Source organism: Dermacentor andersoni, chromosome 1 (assembly GCF_023375885.2).
Source record: "Dermacentor andersoni chromosome 1, qqDerAnde1_hic_scaffold, whole genome shotgun sequence".
NCBI lineage: Eukaryota > Metazoa > Arthropoda > Arachnida > Ixodida > Ixodidae > Dermacentor > Dermacentor andersoni.
In genome coordinates, this window is record NC_092814.1 from 16,366,628 (window position 1) to 16,384,793 (window position 18,166).

The following is an 18,166-nucleotide window of genomic DNA, read 5'->3' on the forward strand; positions in this document are numbered from 1 at the left end:
TATGAGAGTACATGCCTGCTTTGGCAATAGCGTCCTGTTTGTAGAGTGCGCAGGACGCCTTGAGCTGGTTCGACGCCGCTTCACTCTGCTTCAGTCGACCTGTGAGCCGCAGTAGCACCTGCTCGCTGCCACACACCTGCGAAGAGCGAATGCTGCTTCTTGCAACGGTGCCAGTAACGCTTCCCCGAGTACGGAGTTCGTTGCGCACGCAAAGCGAGAGCATCAGTGACTCCTTTTCATCAGCTCACATTTATTTAAGTTGAATACTCATGCTGGAACGTCCGAAGCTCAAGCCGGTCAGTGATCAAATAATTCATGCTTGGGATGGAATCCTGGGACTATACTTATTTAGTACCCGTAGCAGCATTACAGTGGGGGAGGTATTCCACTACTATAGAGACTATTTTAAGTACAATATCAGAAGGGAAGACACCAATGAATAAGCATATTAACGCAGAACGTTATCTGAAAAAGAACGGTGTGGTTAACAGCAACAAAACAATTAGACGCCGACATATGCAAACTATACTGGCTGTGCGAGCGCCGCATTTTTAATTTTTTCTTTCTTTCTTTTTGGCGTTTGTGCTACTTGAGCCGCAAGTGAAAAAGGTATGTGCTTCCTGCCCCACCCGCCACCCGTTCAATGTCATGACGTTCCTTCCGCCTGCCATGATCGGTAGAGTTTAATCTGAACATAGAAAGTGTAGTGGCGCATAGGCAATTCTGCTCACGTATTGTTTTCGGAAGAGAACATGTTCCCGAAAGCTGCTGAGTTACTTTTATACTGGCGTTTGATTTCTCTATATTAAGCGCGTACAGATATGTAGTAGTGAGGGAAGAGATATGTTTCCTGATGAGAGATTCCAGTTTGTGAGTCCCTACGAAGTTGGAAACAGAGCATTTTTCCTGTGGCTTTTGAGGGTTGCCAACCGCAGATTAGACTTGCTCTAGGTTATGTTTATTGGTATGGTCAAGAGGATCCAATACTGGCGCATGCGTACTCTAACAGTTACTTAACGATATAAGCAGCTTACTGAACGCAGCAGAAAGGCACAACTTATTTTTTTTTTTCATATTGTCCGACTACATGTCTAACAGTAGGAAGCATTCAAACGTGTGATGCCATTATGCTTGCATTATTAGTGAACCAGACAGAAGGAATACAATGCGGAAATTTCAGATACACACTTTCGACAGACTGTGTGATTGAGTCGGGTGAAAATGGGAGTTTGTGAGTGTTGTAAGAAAGCCGACAGGTTCATGTGGCCTGTTAAAGTCCCTGTAAGCAGTCTTTCTTCCGTCTGCACCTCATTTCACGATGCGTAGGTGTCACTGTTGCCTTCTGTCTCTTGTATCCCACTAAGCAGATAGCGAAAGTAGCCTATCGATGTTTAAAGTGCTGATGCCACGGGAAAGTTAGAAGAAAGGGCTTGATTGTCGTCTGGCACAGATAGGTGCCAGACAAGCAGAGCTCAGTGAAACACCGAGGGCTGCAAGCGACTAAGAAATCGGGTGTATTGCATATTTGTACCTTACTACATATACAAGAATTGATCAGGCTTTTTAACGGTTCCGAAAATGGGCTTAGAATAAGCAAGGCTGTAATGTTATTACTTATTCAGAAACGGAGGGACCACAGTGCGCCTAGCTGCCACAGAACAGGTCGCGAACTCGTACCCATGCTGCCCTTTTTGTGCTGTTTTAATACGAACGATTATTTGTCGTAATCAAGCACTTTGCGGCAGGTCGGGTGATACTTCCTGTCTCGCCACACTTGCAGCTTCTGCAAGAAAGAGACCTGCATGGCCGACAGTGGCACAGAACGTCGGCCTTCCAGCATTACCCACTAGGCCACGATCACATGCGTACTCCTCTTGCGCCAATCAAAACCGGCAAGCGCTAAGAGACCCTCGAGCGCGGGCGTCACATGCCAGTTTCTCTTGTTCTTTCCTGGCGACAGCTTACGCTTTGAGACGCCGCGTTAGGCTGCACGGCCTCCGTGATCGGCCCACATTCCCCAGTTTCCTCGTAGGAGCTAACGATACACAAACTGTGTGACGCTGTACCGCCTTCATTATCGGCCGAGGTCGAAGAGGTTTTCACGTTTCATCGCCACAGCGCAAATGCCATCGTCGTTTTAAGTACGCCACGTGACATAGCCATAGCGTACAATTGTATAGCACGTAGTGACTGATACAAATACAAATACCTTTATTTCAACATCAGGGATATTAGGGGTGCACCCAAAAAGCCTATGACTGGCTTGGCAGAGGGGCGCACCCCCGTACATAAAAAGTGGCAGCAACAGAACACGGACAGAACAATAAAAAAAAAGAATACAGTGCATAGGTAAACATCATATTCAATAAAAATTAGTGAATATCCTCTTCCGATAAGAAATAAATGAAGGCGGCGGAATTAACACGAAAAGCTCAGGAACACTAAAGAATGCAAAACGACGCCATAATCCGTGTTTCCCTCGCCTCGTCCAGTACAGTGACATGCCAACAACATAAGCTCGCCTTGAGCGACCGGAGGAGAAATGACGCCATCACACGAGCGTCGTCACCGTCGTCTGGCTGCTGTCTTCGCACGCTTCAGAAACATTGTCCTACACTTTGGTCCACCTGGCAACGCTTTGGATAATCCTAAACAATGCAGGGCCGCCAGCTACTATGATTCGCATAATATGACTCGCATGGACATTTTGTGGGATGCGCTTCATTCTTCTTTTTGGTCATATTTCATAGATAAAGAGTGGAGTTCACAGATATCAGCCGTAGCAGCGTCAAGCAGTTTATGTTTCCAGGATATACTGCGAAAGTTAGCGATGGGTGTAATATAAAAGTAAATGCATTTACGCACTTGAAAAGAAATCATCATCAGCCTATCTGTTATACCCACTAAGGACGAAGGTCTCTCCCAGCGATCTCCAATTATCCCTGCTTTCCACTAGCTGATTCCAACTTCCCCCTGTACATTAGCTAACTTCATCACCTCACCCAACATTCTGTCATCCTCGACTGCGCACCCCTTCCCTTGGCGGCCATTCTGTAATTCCAATGGGCCACCGGTTATCTGCCCTACGCATTACATGGCTTGCCCAGACCCATTTTCTTTTCTCTTCGTGTCAGCTAGAGTATCAGCTTTGCCCGTTTGCTCTCTCGTCAACACCGCTCTTCTTGTCTCTTAACGTTACGCCTAACATTTTTCGTTCCATCACTATTTGCGCGGTCCCTGTTCTCGAGCTTCTTTGTTAGTCTCCAAGTTGCTGACCGTATATTAGAACGGGTAGAAAACAATGATTGTACACTTTTATTTTCGACGACAGTGACAAGCTCCCAGCCAGGATTTGGTAATGACAGCCGTACGCGCTCCGACCTATTTTTATTCTTTTGCAAGTTTCCTTCCCCTAATCAGGGTCCTTTGTGAGTAAATGACCAAGATAAATGTACTCCTGTACACATAAAAGGACGTCTTGTTGGGCGAGTTGGTCACAATTCATCTTGGGTACTAGGCGCTCTATCCTGTACACAGTATAGAGACTAACGGCGATCATGAATTGTTGTTTCCCTGCCAGTCTATTGAATATGAGCTATGCCTTCTGCATATTAATCTTCAGCCATACACTTACACGTTCCCGGTTAAGCTCCTGAATGACTTCTTGCAATTTATCCCCAGTGTTGCTGAACAGGACAATTTTATCTGCAAACCCAAGGTTGTTGAAATATTCTCCGTTGGTCCTTACTCCTAAGCCTTCCCAGTCTAACAGCGTAATTACTTCTAAGCATGCTGCATTAGAGACATTGTGCCTACTTACCTGACCCCTTTGTTGATAGGTATTTTTCCACTTTGCTTGTGGAGAATTAAAATAGCAATTCCCAAGATATTCACGTACTCCTTCATTACTCCTTCATTAAGCAATACCTCCATGACTGACTCAAATTCATTTTCATAATTTATGAAAGCCATATACAGAGGTTGATAGGACTTCGCAGATTTCTCAATTACCTGATTGATGTCATGGACGTGATCCACTCTAGAATAACGCTTCCTGACGCCAGCCTGTTCTTTGGTTTGACTGAAGTGTTGCCCTGATACTATTGGAAATTATCTTGGAGAAAATTTTATAGAATACTGAAAGCAAGCTAATGGGTCTACAATTATTTCATTTTTTAACCTATCCATTCTTGTGGATTAGCAGTTGGTATTCTTCAAGCTCTTTGGTACACTTGAAATCGTGAGGCATTGCGCGAAGCCGCAAGCTTTTCAAGCAAAAAATTAGGCGCATCCCAAGCACTGTGGGAATCGATGCAAGCGAAGCTTTCTGGGCTGTTTGTTTTGATTGGCGTTAATTAGCGGTGATGTTCGCGGCAAATGTTTAATTTCTTCAGCGTTTATTCCCATACGAGAGTGGTGAGGTGATGTTAAACGTTACCTTGCGTGCAGCACTTCTATTTGTCTGCGTGGTACACAGAAGTTACAGCGAGACGTGTTTCCTTGGGGCGTTGTTGTGTGCATTTCCCAAGACCTCCGGGAAAGTTAGCATTGTCATTGCCTCACACCGCGCATGGCATAGTGGCAGAAGTGTTAAAGCTTAATTGAAATATGAGACCTCCCGTGCCGAAACGACAATTCGGTTATGAGGCATATTAGATTCGTCGGACGGTCCTACCGCTGTCGACCAGATGTAGGAGTCGTCGGACTATCTCGCCGCTGCCACCATTTGAAGGAGATGAAGGTCGTAGACAGGATCTCGGTGAACAGGATTTATTTACATATTAACAGTTTAAGCAAGATACATTGGCAGACTAGCGCGACTCCCATATGGAGCCCGCAAAACTAACATACAGCAAACAGTTTACGAGCACACAGCTCACTAGTACATTTCTAGTGTGACAGAGCACTCAGCTCCCGACAACGAGCACGACACGAGCACACCCTAGCAGCCGGCAAACGCTGCTTATAAGCCCTTGCTCGACGTCATAGTTCGACGTCATTCAAGATGACCCGCCTTTTTGGGAGGATGAGGTGGGTCGGAGCAGGAATGGTCGGGAAGGTTCGTCCAAGCATTGTAAACTTGCCGCCGCCCCACACTATCGTTTATGCCCACACACACCCAAACACACAGGTGCGAACCCATACACACAAAGGCTCCGGAGTCGACGACCGAGGGCTTCGTAGAACTGTGCTCCGTCTCGGGTGGTGCGGCCAAGTACCAATTTCCTGAGTTGGTCGCGCGCCACGTGGCTGCCGGTCATCCGCAGTTCTCGGTACCGCCCAGCTTTCAGTGCCGACGTCAGAGGGCTTCGTAGAACTGCTCCGTCTCGGGTGGTGCGGCCAAGTACCAATTTCCGGAGTTGATCGCGCGCCACGTGGCTGCCTGCCGACCGCAGCTCTCGGAAGGGCGCTTCGACTGGTGGGCTTGGAACACGTGCAGCGGGCTGAAAGCTGGCACGTTGCCACCCCGTATGGCCATTCTTAACAGCTCCTCCATGGCCCGGAAAATCTCGCCTGGCCAGTGCAGGCAACCGCTGGGCAGGAAGAGAATGGCTGGCGAGCAAGACGATGGCTTTGCTCTCTGCAACCCCTGCGTACTTGGAATGCCTTCAACCATCTTACAACAACTGGCACAGAAGAGTCGACCCGGCAACACAATACCGCTCAGCGTTCAAACGCCCGGAATTAGCTGCTAACCCACCAGGCCTCCTATCACAATTTCCATGCAAGTCACTCAAATGGGAATCCCAAATTTTGCCCCAAAATTTCGTGCCGCCAAAGCGAGCGTTCACGTTCCTCCGGAGTTCGACCAAACCCGACCGTCGCGCTGCACAATAGTAAAGGTTTACGCAGAATTAAACCGAAGCCTTTCAAACACCAATACTCAAACATAACTTCAGCAGCATAACTTCGCGAACAGCCTGTTCCTACCCTATCACAGTGGCGTACTTATCTCATGTACTGCTGCCACTGAACCGTCTGGCCAACTCCACAGGTACGTCATCACAGACGCGCTAAGTTTGAGGTCCCTATTCCGAACACGTGCTTGCATCCTACAAAGTTTTCATCACGCTGACTCACATTTGTTCCTTTAGTCCACACAGGACACGTTCCTTAAATAAGCAACCAAATTTGCGTAACTTACGCAACACAGAGGAACCTTCGAACAAATGTGTCTTCTACTAACTAGCTCTTCGCACGCGTACTAGAGAAGTCAGAATACGGCTGCCTTCGACACACCCGAGCAACCCAGTCATAAACGTTCTGCTTCCTTCTGTCCACACAGGACACGCGCTAATGGACCTAAGAGCTCTTCTCAGTGCAAATCACGCACTTACTGAAAATTCACGCGCTTAACCTTAGAAAATTCAAAAAACACTTAAAAAGAAAGAAGGTTAAATAACACACACGCGCGTTACGATAGGCCTCTCACCGATAACCTTGACACACAGGTTACTCACACACACAAAAAGCAAGCCTATATACTTATTAATGAACACCTCGCGAAACTACATGTTTACTTAAAACGCGTCTTTCAAATCTCGAGCTTCTCAAACAAAACATAAACAGAGCTCATGCCTTACATATTGAAAGAAACTTAAATCGCGAAAATTATCCGAGTGCTCAAAAATAAAACAAAACAACATGCTTTACTTCCACGGAAGCTCCCTTGGCCTCCCGTTCCAAGCATTTACAGCTGACTCATACTTTTGAGCCGTACTCGAGGTGGTCGCGGTCCGAAAGCTACTCTGGCTACGGGGGAAGAACAAAAGGGCTGACTCACTATCAGCTCCCCCAAGACGTTAGAGTCCCCTGCCAATTTGCGTCCTCGCGCCTCGCTTTCAGCATGTCCTCGATTGACCGCGTCGCTACTCCCCACCTGGTCTCGTCTTGCCACCTTGCGCTTCTTTCTGCGGCGCTTTCTCCTTGAACTCTCTTTCATGCCGTCATCTCGCGCCTCGTGCTGGTCGTTACACATCTCGTCGGCCTGGATCGGTCTCTTACCCGCACAGTCTGAGTGATTTACATTAAAATCAACTCTCACTTTGCCTCGACTGGCGGACAGCTCAACCGACTCTGGCACAATGCAGCAGGCTTTACTCGAGTTAGACAACTCGCACTCTTGCGAACTGCCCTCTACTACATTGCCCAGCTCACGCTGTGCATCGACACACAGTCCGTCGGTATCGATCGCTGTCTCACGCGCACAGTCCGAATGATTAATAACTGAACCATCCCTATCTAGGCTATCTAGACTGGCGGAGAGCCGCACCGATCCCTGAACAATGCAGTTGTTCTCTCGTGAACTACGGAGCTCGCCATCCCGAGAACTACTCTCAACTGCATCGTCCAATTCGCACCTCACTTCTGCACGCAGATCTGACCTGACATGGGTGCTCGCGTCTGTCAAGTCAACAGTACCCTGTACCTCGCTAACGACCTCGATACCATGAGATGCGACGCACACACGCGGTAACTGTGCCAATTTGTTCGCAGCTGGCCTAGCTGTCTCTACAGTCCTCTGTTGGCACAGCACCTCGTCGCTCTCACTCTGGCCTTTAACGGCCTCTGCTGCCACTAAGGCATCGTTAGCTGCTAGCACTTCGAGTTCACTTATGAACGTGCTGCTATCCTCACAGGTACTACTACTCTTGCCTTTCGAACAAAATCTGCTATCTGCTTCTTCCCACTTTCGCTGCGTCCAGCCTACAGATTTCTCAAGCTGCTGTTGACTTAGTTCGATTGCCTGCTCTAAACCTTGAATCTCTTCGTTCAATGCCTCAATGTACTGCCTTGTTACTTCTGTTAGGCCTTCTTCCTGCGAAACCCTTTTTAGTTTCTGCCTAGCTTTTTCCTGTTTTTGCCTAAATTCATCCTGTTCTTGCCTAATTGCTTCCTGTTCCCGTTTCTTACTTAGAATTCGTTTGCCCATTTGCTCTATGAATTTCAAATCATTCTCACTTTCGAGAATTGTCTTACGAATTTCTGATTCCTTCAAGTTCTCATCTACGTTTACCCCGATCTCCTCACACAACCACAACAGGTCAGCTCTCGTCAAACACATTAGGACCATGGTCGCTGCTTTAAGCTTTGGCTCTGCTGTCACACAATACTTGTTGCGATACCCACGCAAATCAAAATACAAGTAAAAGATCCCAGCGAATCAGATCCAAAAACACAGAGAAATTGAAGCCTGGTAAATCTTACAGCCAAAACCAAACGCTTACCCACTGAAGCAGCACCATATCACCAGTCCTTCCCCGCCGTATCCAGTCAGTTGCAAGAGGTGGTCAATCTCAAGTCGCCTCCAACTTGATCAGGATACCGGTCGGTCACCATGTGCCAACGTCCGTCAGCTGCCGTTGCTGTCTCCGAGTCGTAGGCCGATCTAGGAGCCGTAGTCGGATCCCTCCGCTGCCAACCAGATATTAGATTCGTCGGACGGTCCTACCGCTGTCGACCAGATGTAGGAGTCGTCGGACTATCTCGCCGCTGCCACCATTTGAAGGAGATGAAGGTCGTAGACAGGATCTCGGTGAACAGGATTTATTTACATATTAACAGTTTAAGCAAGATACATTGGCAGACTAGCGCGACTCCCATATGGAGCCCACAAAACTAACATACAGCAAACAGTTTACGAGCACACAGCTCACTAGTACATTTCTAGTATGACAGAGCACTCAGCTCCCGACAACGAGCACGACACGAGCACACCCTAGCAGCCGGCAAACGCTGCTTATAAGCCCTTGCTCGACGTCATAGTTCGACGTCATTCAAGATGACCCGCCTTTTTGGGAGGATGAGGTGGATCGGAGCAGGAATGGTCGGGAAGGTTTGTCCAAGCATTGTAAACTTGCCGCCGCCCCACACTATCGTTTATGCCCACACACACGCAAACACACAGGTGCGAACCCATACACACAAAGGCTCCGGAGTCGACGACCGAGGGCTTCGTAGAACTGTGCTCCGTCTCGGGTAGTGCGGCCAAGTACCAATTTCCTGAGTCGGTCGCGCGCCACGTGGCTGCCGGTCATCCGCAGTTCTCGGTACCGCCCAGCTTTCAGTGCCGACGTCAGAGGGCTTCGTAGAACTGCTCCGTCTCGGGTGGTGCGGCCAAGTACCAATTTCCGGAGTTGATCGCGCGCCACGTGGCTGCCTGCCGACCGCAGCTCTCGGAAGGGCGCTTCGACTGGTGGGCTTGGAACACGTGCAGCGGGCTGAAAGCTGGCACGTCGCCACCCCGTATGGCCATTCTTAACAGGCACGCCTTAGTGGCGGACTTCCTAATAATTTTGACGCCCTGGGGTTTAACGTGCACCAAAATTTAGGAACACGAGCTTTTTGTAGTTCGCGCCGTTCGATATGCGCCTGCCACCGTCGGGATTGAACTCGCATTCTCGAGCAATGCCGTAGCCGCAAGGCTGCCGCGGCGGGCACAGTGTTGATTTGACGTGCGGTGTCTTCCGTAGTGTCACCTAGAAGGTATGGTACTTTAATGCGGCTTTGTGTCTGCCCACAGTGCGTCAGTTGTCCGCTTGACAAATTTGCACGGTGTTTTTCTTTTCAGAAATAGCAAAAGCGTACTGTACCATACCTTGAACTTAAATTTATCCAGTTTGTCCGGAACCACTGTCGCGTCTAGTAGTAGCGTTTCCTTACCTTCTCACGTCGACATTTGCCTCTCCTGCGCTCCCCCATGTATGGGGTCTGTGAGCGAAGAGTGACAAGGGTGTCGTCACTCACTCTATTCTTGACTGCGTCGTTTCTACTCATTCTATGCTTACCCCCTTTCTACCATTCTGTCTAGCTCCCTTATGGACTCCTGCACGTTATTAGAACAGTAAGCGCTTCAGTTGCTGAAATGCTTTTACGGGGGGTCACTGATAATTACAGCTGTCAAGACGGTATTGTGGCAACGCCAATGGAGCTCCGAGGGCATTGTGCTCATTCGACGTGATGGAAAAGTCCAAACTAGTTTCTCGCGTCGCCTTTCCTGTGTCACGCTCCTGCCATGTATCACCTATATATTTCTGACCACAAGAAATTGATATGCTGTAAACGATCCGTTCCGCACATTTGACGAGCTTGTCCTTGTGCTTCTTTTTGCACCTAAGCTTGTGAGAGGCACCGGGATCGGTCATTCTGCACAGTTTTTGAAGCTTGTCAGGAGCGGAAAAAAAGAACTTGAACATTCGCCCTTTGTCGAATTTTCTTTTTGTCGATGTGACAAGCCGTGAATTTACGGAACCACCGCTAACTTTTGGTTCCTGGCTGAAGCCTGCAAGGCACCAGGCTGTTTTACCGGCTACCGTTTTAGTATGCCTTCAGCGACGCTGACTAGACCTACACAGGCCAAAGTGAAAGGATGCAAATGGTCGCCTCGGGGCACAACGTAGAAATGTGAGGGACATGTGAGGGACAAGTGCCGAAAGTTCCTCGATGTGCACTGTAGGAAATGTTAGTCTAGTGATGATCGTAGTGCTGTTCCCAGTTCCGGCCACAGTGCAGACCCCTGTGTGAAATTGAGCGACCTGTCAATCTATCGAAAATGCACCATTGGCACGAGAAGCAGAGGCGAACTGACGCGTGAAGTATGTGAGGGAGGCAGAGATGATTGGTTCAGGGGAAAACTGTGTGCCCAAGCCGTCGATTGCTCTATCTTCGAAGGAATTGCACAACTTCCTTCACCACTCATTGCTTTGCTGGCTGCGCAATGTACGGCACGCCGCTATACTCTGCTTGGCGGTTCTCAATAAATTGTTGCAAGTTAGGGCTCCGGTGTCTCCCGTCTTCTTTTAACGTCCTCATCTGGTTGTGCGCTCTAAGGTTTTAGTTATGTCTTACAAACACGCACAAACAGCCAGATTACTGATCTTCTCAAGAGTTTCTGCCAAGAATTTATGGAGACTGAACAACCAGCAAGAGTTGCAGCCAAGTAAGTTTAGCTGCGAAGCAAGTGACCACGGCGGCAGTCAGACCTGCGACGCAGCAGAGGGTGCTAAGGATGCCTGGATCCGGACAGGCCGCCATTGAAATCTGAACCTGGGGCCCTATAAAGTAAAACTATTCCAATATGTTTTTATTCTAATCTCCTGACGTCAAATTTGCGTAACCAGCGACGCAAACATCTGGCGGTCACCCGCAGGGTTGTCTGAACAGACCAATCGAATGCTCTCCTCGTTCATAGGAGGTCACTTTTGTTTGTTTGAAAAGCGAACAACATTGCCTACACTGAGCGGCTTGTCTTATCTAATTGGCGTGAAAAGAGGCGAGGAGCACGCTCAAGTGGAGAGGTATTCGACAGGGCCGAGCCACTGCACTGAAAATCGATAACCGGATGAAGACGGTGGTGCCGGCGTCTGCGATTGGTCCTCTTTCCCTTATTTAGCTTGCGGTGGCTCGTCGACAATCTCGGTGGCATGCAACGGAAGCTTAAGAATGACGCTAAACCGGATCCTCAGCAAAAAAGAGTTGCCAGCACGTGATCGTAAACGTGCCGAAAGTGCTCGAAAACATAACACGGCCAAGGGAAAAGTTTCATTATACGCAATTAATCTCATGCTCTCCGGCAGGTGCGAGTCGCTAGTGCCTGAGCGATCGGCGGCAGCCATCTTTTATTCCTTTCGGAATGGGGCAGCCTGCGGCTATACAGAAGATAATTCAGTTTTGTTCGGCATATTAATGCATCTCTATCGCGTACACGTCACTTTGATGCGTGAGTTCTTGCGGTTTTGTGACGCCGCGTGAGAGGCAGGTGAGGTGGGTGCAGCCCGAAAACCTTTGACCAATAGTCGAGGGCTAATGGCGAAGAGCCGTCGATTTTTTGTTGGTCAAATCATGCAGAATTCGTGTGTACACGTTATCTCACATGGGGGGCTATCGCGATTTTTGTGACGTCACGTGACAGACAGGTGAGATGGGGATGGTCCAAATAAGTTTTTCACCAATTGCGGGGGGCTGATTGCAGAATTGCAATAGAAAAGTTTGGAATAGTTTTACGTTATAGAGCCCCTGGCAACGTTTAACGCTAGAACGTTATCCAGTGAGGCGAGTCTAGCAGTGCTATTGGAGGAACTAGAGGGCAGTAAATGGAATATAATATGGCTCAGTGAAGTTATGGGGCCAAAGGAAGCATATACAGTGCTAAAAAGTGGCACGTCCTGTGCTACCGGGGCTTAGCGGAGAGACGAGAACTAGGAGTCCAATTCCTCATTAATAAGAATATAGCTGGTAACGTACAGGAATTATACAGCATTAACGAGAGGATGGCAGGTCTTGTTGTGAAACTTAATAAGAGGTATAAAATGAAGGTCGTACAGGTCTACGCCCCTACATCCAGTCATGATGACCAGGAAGTCGAAAGCTTCTATGAAGACGTGGAATCGGCGATGGGTAAAGTGAAAACAAAATACACTATACTGATGGGCGACTTCAATGCCAAGGTAGGCAAGAAGCAGGCTGGAGACAAGTCAGTGGGGCAATATGGCAAAGGCACTAGGAATAGCAGGGGAAAGCTATTAGTAGACTTTGCGGAACAGAATAATATGCCGATAATGAATAGCTTCTTCCGCAAGCGGGATAGCCGAAAGTGGACGTGGAGGAGCCCGAACGCCGAGACTAGAAATGAAATGGACTTCTTACTATGCGCTAACCCTGGTATCATACAAGATGTGGACGTGCTCAGCAAGGAGTGCTGCAGTGACCATAGGATGGTAAGAACTCGAATCAGCCTAGACCTGAGAGGGAACGGAAGAAACTGGTACATAAGAAGCCGATCAATGAGTTAGCGGTAAGAGGGAAAAGCAGGAATTCCAGATCAAGGTACAGAACAGGTATTCGGCTTTAACTCAGGAAGAGGACATTAGTGTTCAAGCAATGAACGGCAATGTTGTGGCCATCATTAAGGAGTGTGCAATAGAAGTCGGTGGTAACTCCGTTAGACAGGATACCAGTAAGCTATCGCAGGAGACCAAATATCATATCAAGAAACGCCAATGTATGAAAGCCTCACACCCTACAGCTAGAATAGAACTGGCAGAACTTTCGAAGTTATTCAACAAGCGTAAGACACCTGACATAAGGAAGTATAATATGGATAGAATTGAACATGCTCTCAGGAACGGAGGAAGCCTAAAAGCAGTGAAGAAGAAATTAGGAATTGGCAAGAATCAGATGTATGCGTTAAGAGACAAAGCAGGCAATATCATTACTAATATGGATGAGAGAGTTCAAGTGGCTGAGGAGTTCTATAGAGATTTATACAGTACTAGTGGCACCCACAACGATAATGGAAGAGAGAATAGTCTAGAGGAATTCGAAATCCCACAAGTAACGCCGCAAGAAGTAAAGAAAGCCTTGGGAGCTATGCAAAGGGGGAAGGCAGCTGGGGAGGATCAGGTAACAGATTTGTGGAAGGATGGTGGGCAGATTGTTCTAGAGAAACTCGCCACGCTATATACGCAATGTCTCATGACCTCGAGCGTACCGGAATCTTGGAAGAACGCTAACATAATGCTAGTCCATAAGAAAGGGGACGCCAAAGGCTTGAAAAATTATAGACCGACCAGCTTACTGTCCGTTGCCTACAAAGTATTTACTAAGGTAATCGCAAATGGAATCAGGGACACCTTAGACTTCTGTCAACCAAAGGACCAGGCAGATACCGTAAAGGCTACTCAACAATAGACCATATTCACACTATCAATCAGGTGATAGAGAAATGTGCGGAATATAATTGATTACGAGAAAGTGTTTGATTCTGTCGAAACCTCAGCAGTCATGGAGGCATTACGAAATCAGGGTGTAGACGAGCGGTATGTAAAAACACTGAAAGATATCTATAGCGGCTCCACAGCCACCGTAGTCCTCCATAAAGAAAGCAACAAAATCCCAATAAAGAAAGGCGTCAGGCAGAGTGATACGATCTCTCTGATGCTATTCACAACGTGTTTACAGGAGGTATTCAGAGACCTGGATTGGGAAGAATTGGTGATAAGAGTTAATGGAGAATACCTTAGTAACTTACGATTCGCTGATGATATTGCCTTGCTTAGTAACTCAGGAGACCAATTGCAATGCATGCTCACTGACGTGGAGAGGCAAAGCAGAAGAATGGGTCTAAAGATTAATCTGCAGAAAACTAAAGTAATGTTTAACAGTCTCGGAAGAGAAGAGCAATTTACAATAGGTAGCGAGGCACTGGAAGTGGTAAGAGAATACATCAACTTAGGGCAGTTAGTGACCGCGGATCCAGATCATGAGACGGAAATAATCACAAGAATGAGAATGGGCTGGGGTGCATTTGGCAGGCATTCTGAGATCATGAACAGCAGGTTGCCATCATCCCTCAAGAGAAAAGTGTATAATAGCTGTGTCTTACCAGTACTCACCTACGGGGCAGAAACCTGGAGGCTTACGAAAAGGGTTACACTTAAATTGAGGACGACGCAACGAGCTATGGAAAGAATGATGGGTGGAACGTCAAGGGATGAGAAAAGAGCAGATTGGGTGAGGGAACAAACACGAATTAATGACATCTTAGTTGAAATCAAGAAAAAGAAATGGGTATGGGCAGGAGATGTAATGAGGAGGGAAGTTAACCGATGGTCATTAAGGGTTACGGACTAGATTCCAAGGGAAGGGAAGCGTAGCAGGGGGCGGCAGAAAGTTAGGTGGGCGGATGAGATTAAGAAGCTTGCAGGGACAACATAGCCATAATTAGTACATGACCGGGGTAGTTGGAGAAGTATGGGAGAGGCCTTTGCCCTGCAGTGGGCGTAACCAGGCTGATGATGATGATGATGAAGTTTAGTACGGAGAACTTTTCAGAATTTACTCATGTTGTTTGTGATAAATTAACAAGTAGCCCATGCTACTGATCTCACGAGATAACAGTTATCATTATGTGGGTTGCATATTTAAATTTAGTTTTGCCGCGTCAATGAAGATAGGCACCTTCGTGTTGTTTCCTGTAATTTTATTTATGTGTTTCTCTTACTGTGTTCGGCGTGTTTTTATTATGCTGCAGCTGCGGTGCATCAGTCAGTTCCTATCTGCATCTCGTCATAACTGAAGGTGCAGACTGTGGCTGCATTCAGCTTCAGAAGTGCGATTTTTGTACCATTTACATGAATAACAACAGATGCAAGTGCTGTGTTTGTGTAAATTATTCTTTCAGATACCGTATTCAACACTGATGTTTACCTGCTTTTGGTGCTAAGGACCGTGCTATGCACAATGCGTTGGTGGTCTAGTTAGTGCGAATCCATATTTACTTCGTTTAGCACAAAATAAAGGACACAAGGAAGATGACAGTACAAGCGCCTTGTCCTGTCGTCTCTCTTGTGTCCGTTGTTTTGCGCTTAACAAAGTGACCATGATGTGATAACCGCTTTATCTGCTTATTACATATTTAGCCGTATGTGTACTGTTCGGTTCAACATTGTTTAATTTGTATGTCACATTTTGTTTACTTCTTATGTTTCAATCACAAAATTCCACCTTGAATACCGCAGTCACTGCTGTATTTCAACCTACAGTTACATTGTACCTTGAACGCTATAGTCGCTGCTGTATGCGAGCTTACTTGAGTTCACATAACTGTGGTATATTTTGTCGGTTAAACGTAGTCCTACTGTTCCTTTGTTCGTGAATATTTGTTTCAAATAAAACGTTATGGAATTCTAGGGCAGTATTGAAAATGGTTGCCTTACTATTCGAAAACTATTCGAATATCAGTCAATTCGTATCCGATTCAGTGTCATCACTATCTGATTTGGTTTAGAATTCACTATTCGCACACCCCTAGTCTGTAATGTTTAGATTTTCGCATTAGGTGTTAATAAATTTAAATTTACCTGTATGTTCATGTTGTAATTCAACATGGCATGTGCATACAGTTTCTTTAGCAGAGCATGAATCATTACAAACAGCTTTTGCAAAACCACTAGTGTATCATGCATTGGGTACACATTAAATAGCCCCCAGGTGGTCAAAGTTAATCCTAAGCCTTCCACTACGTTGTGTGAATCAGATTGTGGTTTCGGCATGTAAAACCCGCATAATTTATATGAAATTTTCTACCAATATTACGAGTTCTACAACATTAGGACTGCAATAGTGAATTTGCACTAATGCACTTTACGAATGGGGTACTAGTATAGATACATAGCTTTCCATCAAATTATGTTTGTGCATTATAACCTGATTAACTGAAAACACTTATATAATGGATCATATAATTTATTTACGCACTGAGCGGCTGAACGGCATATACAAAGCTCACCTGTACAGGAATTGAGGTCAATTTTCGCCAACACAGCTCAACACATTTGCTCGTACTTATGCAGCAAAAAAGAACACAATTGCAACACTTTTTCAGCATTTTTGGTATCCCCAATGAGGAGCTAGTGTAGCCTCCTCAACTGAATTTGGTTTGGGTAACACAATTTAAGTTAGTCGAGGTTTCATGTTGGTGAGTGCAGAACTAATCATAGTAATGTTCGTGGCGGACCACAGCATATTGAAGGGAATTCCATTGCGGAGGCGTGAAACGTTTTCATGCGGCCAATAGCGCGCTCTACATGCATTCGGACTTTTGAGATATGACGTGCATCTTCCACCTCTTTGGCCAACAGTTGTTTGTTGCCTGTTCTTAGTGCTGGCACTACAATTTTGGCGCCTCGACGACCAATTCCTCTTTGATTAAAAAGCCTTGCACATCCAAAACTATGCCACCATTTTGAAGTTTCTCAAGAAAATCTGACTGAAATTATTTCTTTATCAGATGCGCGCCCTCATTACCATTTACTTAAGAAGCTCACGGCTCCGCATGGTGTATTACCAACTAAGAACTTGATTGTGTTCGAGCTTTTGTACTGAGAGTCAGTCTTAGACCTTGATGACAGCCATAATGGTGTTTGAAGTCGTATCTCTGTGCAGTCAACAATGGCTATGCAGTGTGAGTACTCCTGCGTGCAGTCATTGGCATTGTTCTGTATGCATCGTCTTGGGACGGCGAGATAATAAAACGCCTTAACTCAGAAAAGATCACACGTATGTTCTTAGTCATTGTCCTACCTAGCGTACTTTCTGGCAGGCAGAACCGGTGACAAAACTGAATGTTCAGAAGAGAAAGTCTCAGTTTCATAAGTACAATCAATGCAACATCGGCTAGAGTACACGTATTAGGAATGTACATAGGTACATTCTCGTACAGTGAAACAAAGAACACCAGCGCAATGGCTTTGAGCCCGGTGTTGATGCTGACACACTGTTCAGTGATGCATTCTGCAGAGAAGTCTTCCTTGTTGGCATTTTGCACTGCTGTTCACTCATTCTTCACAGTAGTGCAGGCTTTTCATGAGGATGTTGTCTTCCCTCAATTTTTCATTTTGCTTTTCCAGAGCACCAACTCTCTTCTCAAGCTCTTGATACTTCGACTCTAACGCAAGAATGTCTAGATAAGAGTGATCACTTGAAAAAAAATCTAGCACAAATGTGCAGCTATGTGTACTTACTGCGAACATAGCAAGGCACTGCTACTAATGGACAATTGTTTTGACATGCTGCAACATCAGAAGGCACATCTGTGTCCCACGCCATTGTTTGCGTCTCTCACAAGCCTGCAAAGAAAGTTTCTGGTTAAACGAAATGGAGCACTAGGTGCTCAGCGCTACCTTAGTGCTACCTTCAGCGTTAACATGAGAATCTCAAACTGGCAGTTCCAGTGGCGGTGTCAAGGAATCTGAAATTATATAGAAAAACAGAAAATAGACATGCCTTTATGACCAACTCCGAGCACCTTGCCCTAGCGTCAAGCACCTCACCACCATGATTGTCATTGATTTGAGAACTCTCATCGACGTCACTGTAATCCCGGTCTGACACTTCTAATTGTGGTACTGGGAGAAAGATAGAATTACCTGTTAGCATGTAGCTTGAGCTTAGTAGCCAATAATTGAAAGTGAAAACATTCAGGGTGATAACGTACAGGCCTGTAAATAACTCACAAGTGTCCATTGGTTCCACTTCACTAAAGTCATGAACTTCACTAGCAAGGGATCGGTATGCTGCGCGCTGGAGTCGAGCTGCGGCCACATTCTTCTTGTCTTTTTTAAGCGCGAACAAGGTTGGCACCTAATCTGGGTGACGCCATCGGTCT

At 46.5% G+C, this 18,166-nt stretch overlaps 1 protein-coding gene across 7 annotated transcripts in view; it reads right to left on the bottom strand.

The window, feature by feature from the left end:
- LOC126545898 (uncharacterized) overlaps positions 1 to 18,166 on the bottom strand; it is a 363,767-nt gene that overhangs the window by 187,963 nt on the left and 157,638 nt on the right. For all 7 annotated transcript variants that reach the window (XR_008608401.2, XM_055061213.2, XM_055061212.2 and 4 more), the window contains exon 7: positions 16 to 136. Coding sequence is in view for 6 of the 7 variants with exons in the window: in XM_055061213.2 (XP_054917188.1) it covers positions 16 to 136 (121 nt within the window). In the remaining variant the exon portion in view is untranslated. The remainder of the gene's footprint in view (positions 1 to 15; positions 137 to 18,166) is intronic.